At 32.9% G+C, this 8,675-nt stretch overlaps 1 protein-coding gene across 1 annotated transcript; it reads left to right on the top strand.

Annotated features, from left to right (window-relative positions):
* The first annotated feature begins 4,457 nt into the window (after positions 1-4,457).
* On the top strand, positions 4,458-6,939 carry LOC131623034 (BAHD acyltransferase DCR). Its single transcript, XM_058894044.1, has 2 exons — positions 4,458-4,983; positions 5,762-6,939. The coding sequence occupies exons 1-2, from the start codon at positions 4,534-4,536 to the stop codon at positions 6,701-6,703; spliced, it is 1,392 nt and encodes a 463-aa protein (XP_058750027.1). The 5' UTR covers positions 4,458-4,533; the 3' UTR covers positions 6,704-6,939.
* The last annotated feature ends 1,736 nt before the right edge of the window (positions 6,940-8,675 follow it).

Consider the following 8,675-nt stretch of genomic DNA (forward strand, 5'->3'; position numbering starts at 1 on the left):
TATTTACCTCGCTTCTATTAACGAGGTAAAACGCATTTCACTTTTGACGTTAGAGGCGTTATTTGTAGTAGTGAAGGCTACTTTCTTGTTTGCCACTTGCATCCTTAAACTTCAACTTTCACTTCTCAACAAAATTCATTCAACATTTTCTACTCAATTCCCTTCCTCTTACCCCATGCGATAATTAACTTTTACCTTGGTGTTTTAGTCGCGAAAGTGATAAGTCTTTAATTTTTATGACGACCTTATTTACCTCGCTTCTATTGACGAGGTAAAACACATTTCACTTCCGACGTTAGAGGCGTTATTTGTAGTAGTGAAGGCTACTTTCTTGTTTGCCACTTGCATCCTTAAACTTCAACTTTCACTTCTCAACAAAATTCATTCAATATTTTCTACTCAATTCCCTTCCTCTTATCTCATTTTCCAACTTCTATAAATCTCAGGTAATATCTACACTCTTTTTAATTTCTAGTTATCTTTTTCTTAGTCATGGTGTTTATTCAGGATTGAGATGATTTTGGGAGAGTTGTAGAACCCCAAACAGTTTCACAGAAAATGAGTTGTGGAAACAGTGCTTGCAAGCTTTGAAACATGGAATGAGGAAGGAGGATTGTAAATTTGTTGAGAGGGAGATGTTTGATTTTCTAATTGTTCTTCTAGCGAAAGTAACACTAATTTGACGTCTTTTTCCAATTCTCCTTTAATTTCATTTTGTGAGCAAGTCTTAAGCTTGGATTAAATGTATCTTAAAGACAATTGGCTGGAGGCCTTTAGAATGGGATTGGAGTTATTTAACATTGATAGTGAGACTGACATGTTTTTAAAGCTTTGCGTTTAGGGAGAGAGGTGTGGCATATGGATGATGGCTTTCTCTGAGCGTCATCCCAGAGCATGCTCTCCTTTTCCATATCCCTCTAACATTAATAATTGTAATGATAAGTTCAATAGGGTTAGAGGCAGTTATTGGTGTCCTGATGTTATTTATGAGGACAACCGGTCTTATAGGTTTCCCCTCTATTAGACGAGCGAACCCATTGCCATCACACGTTATTACCCAACCAAACTCAATGAGATCGAAAGGGAAACATTTGAATTCTAGGACAATTTTTGTATCATGTGGGTAAAATATTTGTTTGGATATGAGACTAACTACCCTATATTAATAAGTTTCTAGGGGAAAGTGATCCTCAAATGAGTGTTATTTTGTGTATTTTTAGCTAATTTTGACTGTTTTTTCTTCTCTTTAATAAGAAGGATGACTAATGTCTCAGTGGCTGAGAAGAAAGCTATACTGGAGAAATCTAAAAGCTCGTATGGGCGAGTTTCAATGTGTGCACCACAATGACCCTATCAGCTTCCAAACTCAGGTGGCCAAGAAGAGAAAAAATGACGTTGAAGGAAAAATAGTGAAAGTAGTTCCATCGAGAGGGAAACATTTGAATTCTAGGATAATTTTTGTATCATGTGGGTAAAATATTTGTTTGGATATGAGACTAACTACCCTATATTAATAAGTTTCTAGGGGAAGGTGATCCTCAAATGAGTGCTATTTTGTGTATTTTTAGCTAATTCTGATTCTTTTTTCTTCTCTTTAATAAGAAGGATGACTAATGTCTCAGTGGCTGAGAAGAAAGCTATACTGGAGAAATCTAAAAGTTCGTATGGGCGAGTTTCAATGTGTGCACCACAATGACCCTACCAACTTCCAAAGTCAGGTGGCCAAGAAGAGAAAAAATGACGTTGAAGGAAAAATAGTGAAAGTAGTTCCATTGACCATAATTATTCATATTTTTACTATAGAGGGCAAGAATTCAACTACAAACAAAAGGAGTGAGGCTGACCTTGAAAACAAATTAAAATTGATGTGGATGGTATCGCTTCAATTTACTAGGAAATGTACAATGTTAAGGAAGGAAGTGGTGGCACTCATTAACAAGGAGGTTCCTCCTTTGCGCTTGGTTCAAGGAGTTTCACTTTTTGAATAAGAGCTTCGACGGGTTGGAATTCATCTACGATCATGTCAAATTCATTAGTGATGATGAAAAGGTATGATTGTTGGGGGCTTAAAATATGCTCCAACTTCTAGGCATTTACTTGAAGGGGAGTGTTGGGCCATGGGAAGCATTTTTTTCAAGATTCATATTTATCTGCCCAAAAGGAAAATGGCATAAAGGTCGAGCCGAGTAAGACGAAGGAAAGCCAGAAGGTGAGTCAAACTATTATGAACCCAGCCAACGAGAGAATAAATATTCTTGAGAAAGTTATGAATAATTACCAAGTCACTATTGAGAAGGTGGAGTAAGAGGGAGATTACCTTTTAGGTGACAAGAAATACTTAGGTGACAAGAAACAACTTCAGAAACAGAACAAGTTCATAAAGTGATTTCAGAGTTTGATAGCAACAGAAAGATATAAAGAGCAGAAGACATAAGTAAAAAGACATACTGAGTTTTCTTGGTTCCTCCTACAAATTAAGAATAGTTCATTTCCCTTGTCCAACAATATATTTTTCACTACAATCAAAAATTGATTACAAACTGCTCAAGCAATCCAGCCCAAGTTTTCCTTTTCTCAATCAACCTAGAAAGAGACTTCTACTCAAGCAATCTAGCAAGAGACTTCCTTTGCTCAAGCAACCTAGCAAGAGACTTCCACTAAACCTATAAACAAACAATTTGGAAGAATATACAACAATATGCACTTGATATACAATCAGAGGTGCACAATAAATACAACACAAACAAAGACTTTAACACTTGAGATTTCTAAGATATACAAAGATAAAAAAATCCCAGACAAGAAATTAGCGGGATCAAGGTGGATTGCCACATACGAAGACTTGGAGCAAGTTATTGAGGACATCAAGGTTATTAGATCAAGATCATTCAAGATCTTGTGTTCATTATTAGTTTGAGTATATGCATCAACAGAGGAAATTTATATTGTGATATTTCATTGCAATCAAAATTTTTGTATCACAATTATCAAATAGTGGAAGATCATGATTATTTTCCAAAGATTTTAACATATTTCATTTCATCATTATTAGTTTGACTTGGAGCAGGTTTATGAGACTTAAAATATTTTTGAAATTGTCTTTTTAGGGATAAGTCTATTCAACCCCCGACCCCTTCTAGACTTGTTTGTGTCCATATTCTTACCCAACAATATTTTTATTCGATTAGATCAACGTGTAATATCTCCTCATTGAAAAAATCTCTGTTTATTTCTAGATGATTTTTGGGTTAATCCTATGCAAATGCTCTTTTTGTTTGGGCAGAAATTGTAAAATGTTCAAGATTATTTTAGTGAAAATCTTAAAGATAAACTCTAGAGTGATATTTTTATCTGTTATCTCTTTTATTTATGTCATTTATTATTCCTCTACTTATTCATCTTTTTGTGTTATGTTTCTCATTATTCTGCCTATTTCTCCGTCTTTTCTCTTCTCTTTCTTTGCGCTAATCAATCTCTGTTTTCTTATTTCTTTTAGGTTGGGATTTTCTAGAATGGGGAATGAGAGTATTATTGATATGCAAATACCAAGGTCACTCATGGTTCCATTGAGTTCAGATAAAGTTGAATTTAAAAGTAAATTGCTTTCTCTTTTTATACGGTGATGAGTTTTGTAGGAGTAGTGGTGATGGTGATGGAAAGAGTTTGGGAGATTTGATAATTTCAAAACAAATTCCTTTAATATCTGCAATTTCCACGGCTTCTTTGAATTTCAAAACAACTTCCTTCAACAACTATAACTTCTTCGACGAAAGGAAAAAAAAAAAGAGAAGATTGTGAAAATTGGATAACAAATAGATGAATCACACATGTTTAAATTTTATTGATTTGTAAATTCTGAATTTGAATTTATGATTTTTAGTTTATAAATTCTTTTTTATAATAAATATGTGGCATAGATAGTCGCTTTCACCTTGACAAAATAAAATTACACATATTCATTTTAAATTGTAAATCAGTACTAGATAAACCACCTCATTTACTTTGACTCGTCTATTTGACCTAAATGACAAACATGATATATTTTGAATTGAAAAATTTAAATAGTAATTTTGTTAATTTATGAGAACAAAATGAATACCCCTAAGACCAAAAAAAAAAGGCTTTTTTTTTTTACTACATGAGAAAGGAGAGAGTATACCCGAAGATTTTAATGCTGAAATTTGTAGCATAACCACATTAAATTCCAAAATGAAAAGATCTAAATCGGTTAATAACTTTCCACTAAAGTATATTTCTGTAAAAATTCTCCCCATGTTATGAAGTTAGCAATATTTTCTAACTAAGCCAAAGTTTTAGTTATTTTGACCAAACAATTGCCGCATCTATAATTACCTCCAACCAAACTAACATAGTAAGGGCTATTAATTGGTCACAACCGCTTCCATGAATTCCTTAAATGCATACCTACAACACTTGTCTATAAGAGTCCTCAAAGCTCTAATCTCACACACAAACCAACCAAGTTCCAAGAAGTAAAAAAAAAACATTATTTCAAACTTTCTCACCACCAAAATGTCAAGTGAAGTAGTGAAGAAAGAAGGGTCTCTAAATCTGAAAATCACTAGCAAAAGCTATGTGAAGCCAGATGAAAAAATAGGGAAAAAACAGTATCAATTGGTCACATTTGACCTACCCTACTTGGCTTTTTACTATAACCAAAAATTGATTTTTTACAAAGGAGGTAACTTTGAGGAGAATGTTGAGAAGCTGAAAAATGGGCTTGGTGTTGTTTTGAAGGAGTTTCATCAACTTGCTGGAAGAATAGGAAAAGATGAAGAGGGTGTTTTCTTGGTTGAATATGATGATGATATGGAGGGTGTTGAAGTTGTTGAAACCGTTGCTAATGAGGTTAGTGTTGAAGATCTAACCGTTGCTGAAAGTAATGCTAGTTTGAAGGAATTGATTCCTTATGGTGGAATCTGTAATTTGGAAGGCATGCATAGACCTTTGTTGGCTGTTCAGGTAATTAAGTCTTTTTTTTTTTTGTTAAAATGTGATTATTTTTTTAAATTTAATTTGTATTTTTTTTATGAGATCTAACTTATATGAGGTTTTTGCATGGTCACATTTCACATAAAACTTCTAAAAGTACATAGATTTTGTTAGGTTTTCCTTTGTCTTGTTTTATCATAATTTTTTTCCTATTTGCTAATAAAAGAAAAATATTAAAAAGGTTAATTGATAAGAAGTGCATGCACTTTTTTGGTTGAAAAGTCCCAAATAACAATTAGAGTAAAAATTTATTAATTGTAACTTTTGCCAAACTATTCTTGATTAAGTTATTTAATGACTAAATTTCACTTTAAAAATAAATAAATGAAATGTCGCACATTTAGATCCACAAATTTGCGATCAATGTACTGCACTAACAATTAAGCTAGATCATTAGGACAGTTTACAATGTTTAATTTAATTATTGGTAAATTTTAGTTCTTAAAGATGTTGTAAATTGTACCATCAAATCCAGCTGTAATTCATAAATGACTTATAAATCTCAACCAATAAAAAAAAGATAAGATAAAGTTAGGATATTTTTGTGCAAATTTGATGGCTGATTGTAGTAGCATGGCCCATACTAGACACCACTTCCCGTATGTAAATAACTTTCACAAATAAAGAAATTTTTTCCTGTTTTTCTATGTCCTGTTTTTGTTATTTTTTAACCTATAGTTGTTAATAAAATTGTTTCATTAAATAGGAAAAATGAAATAACATCATTGCCACTTTTTATTTTCAACAGTTGACAAAGCTCAAAGATGGGCTCGCCATGGGCTTGGCTTTTAACCATGCTGTCCTTGATGGAACTTCCACTTGGCACTTCATGACTTCATGGGCCGAGATATGCAGCGGTACACCCTCCACAACAGCCCAACCATTTTTGGATCGGACCAAGGCCCGAAACACACGCGTGAAGCTTGATCTCTCTCTACCTGAGCCCAAAGCTCCACCACCATCGACTAATGGTGAGGCAAAGCCAGAGAGCGAAGGTGTTCCACCATTAGCCAATGGTGGGGCAAAGCTCGAGCCTGTATTAAGAGAAAAGATCTTCAAATTCTCTGAATCAGCTATCGACAAGATTAAGTCAACAGTGAATGAAAACCTTCCATCCGACGGTTCAAAACCATTCTCAACATTCCAAGCTCTCTCCACTCATATTTGGCGCCACGTGACTTTAGCACGTGACCTAAAACCCGAAGATTACACAGTTTTCACTGTTTTCGTGGATTGTAGAAAACGAGTGGATCCACCAATGCCAGAGGCCTACTTCGGAAACCTAATTCAAGCCATATTCACGGTCACGGCCGCGGGACTTTTGTCGGCCCACCCGCCACAATTCGGTGCATCCTTGATCCAAAAGGCAATCGAAGCCCATGACGCCAATGCTATCGACCGACGTAACAAAGAGTGGGAGAGTTCACCCAAGATATTTGAATTCAAAGATGCTGGAATCAATTGTGTGGCAGTTGGAAGTTCACCAAGGTTTAAGGTTTATGACATTGATTTTGGATGGGGGAGGCCAGAGAATGTGAGAAGTGGAACTAATAACAAATTCAATGGAATGATATATTTGTATCCGGGGAAGAGTGGAGGGAGAAGCATTGATGTTGAACTAACATTGGAGCCTGAGGCAATGGGAAAGTTGGAGCAAGATAAGGAATTTCTTATGGAGAATATAATATAAACTACTAGAGTTCATTTGTGCAATAAGTATTATTGAAGGGATTCTTCATCTACTAGTTTGAGTATTTTTCAAAAGAGTTATGATGTTATTGCTTAGGTGTGTGTTGCTTAATAGGATTTCATTTGTATTTGGTGGTTTTATGGTTTGATTGAATTTGAACTTGATAATGTTGTTTGGATAGTGTATGTGATCCTCATTTTCATAATTTCTCTTAATTAGAAAATTAAGTTTATATAGTAATTCTTATTGCACTTTTTTTATTCACCAAAAGTGATTCTAAAATTTTGGATCCACTTTTTACAAAAATGTCTAGAATTTCAAAGAAAAAAACATGATGTTTTTTGTGATGTCCCAACATTTGAAGATGTCCATTATTATACTCAACTTTAACATTAATGTGCCTCTTCTTTTACTTCATTACTGTTTCTGTATGAATACAAGGGATTGATTATTGGAGATGGTGATATAATTTTCTTGTCTATGTTCAATTGGCTCCCGGAATACTCCTTATCCAAATAAACAAGATGTATTGTCAAAGACACTTTAATGCCAAATTGATCTAGAACCTGAAATGATAGTGATGGATGAGTTGGGAATTGAATGATCATATATGGGAGTGTACATTCCAGACAGTATTATCTTTTTTGAATTGATCATTAGGATTGTATCAAAATAAATATGATGTGTAAACATAATTGAATGTGGAGGTAAGCAATGGTATTTTATCTAAATTGGATATGCTCCAAGATGAATATAAGGTGAAAGAACATCGTTTTGAAATGTGTTATTGTCTATTAGTGATGAGGTGGAAGTATAATACTATCTCTGGTATTTAATATAAAAAAAAATATTACTTTTTTTCAAGTTCATTGAAAAATTAATGTGTGTTAACTTTAAATTTAGATACATTAATTTTTTAATGAATTTAAAAAATAACTTCGTATTATATTAAGGGTTAGAGAAAGAGGCATGCTAAGATAACACTAAATTTGACACTAGTATGCTACACCGTATCTTATTATGACATTGGTGTATTCAGTTAAGTGCATGTACATTTTTTAAGATACAAATAAAATATTAAAAAATTATAAAATAACGTATTTTATACGGTGTAGTGTATAATATGGTGTCAAAATAGCATTTCACTTTTTTTGTTTATTTGTATGGGTGATGTAATGATGCAATTATTTCATGATGAGTAATGGTACAATTAATATGAATACATAGATTTTGATAAGATGTATGTTCACGTAGCTAGATTATAAGTCATAAAAGATGCTTTTAAATTTTTTTGACATTTTAAATTTCAAACTCTTCCAAATGAATGTAAAGAGCATGTTTTTGAATGATTACATCCAAGAGAAAGTGTATGTTGATCAACCTTTCAACTTTATAAAATTTTCTTCTCTTAATCATCTATTTAATATAAAAAGGGTCATCTACAGGCTGAAACAAACCCTTAAAACTTGGTATAAATATTCGAGTAAGTTTTTGCTTGAAATTAATTCTCAAAGATGGAAGGTTGATACAACACTTTTCATTAAAAAAATCAAGCATGACATTCTACTTGTGCAAATATATCGATGATGTTATATTTCGTTGTTAATAATAAGTCCTTGTGCGGATTTTTTTATATGATGCAGAATGAACTCGAAATGTCTATGATGAGTGAGTTTTTCTACTTTATTTGGTTACAAATTCATATATAAAAGAAAATATCATTCGTCAATAAAGCTAAATATTATAACGAGATATTATAAAGATTCAGTATGAAAAAAGTAAAATCAAACTCAAATCAAATAAGCACTTCATATTGTCTGGATAAGGAGGAAAAAGAAAATACAGTTGAAGAAAGAAATGATTGAGGTATGATCGGTTCTTTTCTTTACCTTACTGCTTATCACCTTAATGTTATTTTGATGTCTGCATGTGTGCATGTTTTCAAGAAAAACTCAAATAATCAAACCTTTCT

The sequence above is a fragment of the Vicia villosa genome, unplaced genomic scaffold, assembly GCF_029867415.1.
Source record: "Vicia villosa cultivar HV-30 ecotype Madison, WI unplaced genomic scaffold, Vvil1.0 ctg.000048F_1_1, whole genome shotgun sequence".
NCBI lineage: Eukaryota > Viridiplantae > Streptophyta > Magnoliopsida > Fabales > Fabaceae > Vicia > Vicia villosa.

Bases quoted from the DNA above. Each gene is read 5' to 3' on its own strand.
- LOC131623034 (XM_058894044.1), top strand. From the start codon at position 4,534: ATGTCAAGTGAAGTAGTGAAGAAAGAAGGGTCTCTAAATCTGAAAATC. The intron at 4,984-5,761 runs GTAATTAAGTCT...TATTTTCAACAG, and splicing joins GACCTTTGTTGGCTGTTCAG to TTGACAAAGCTCAAAGATGG.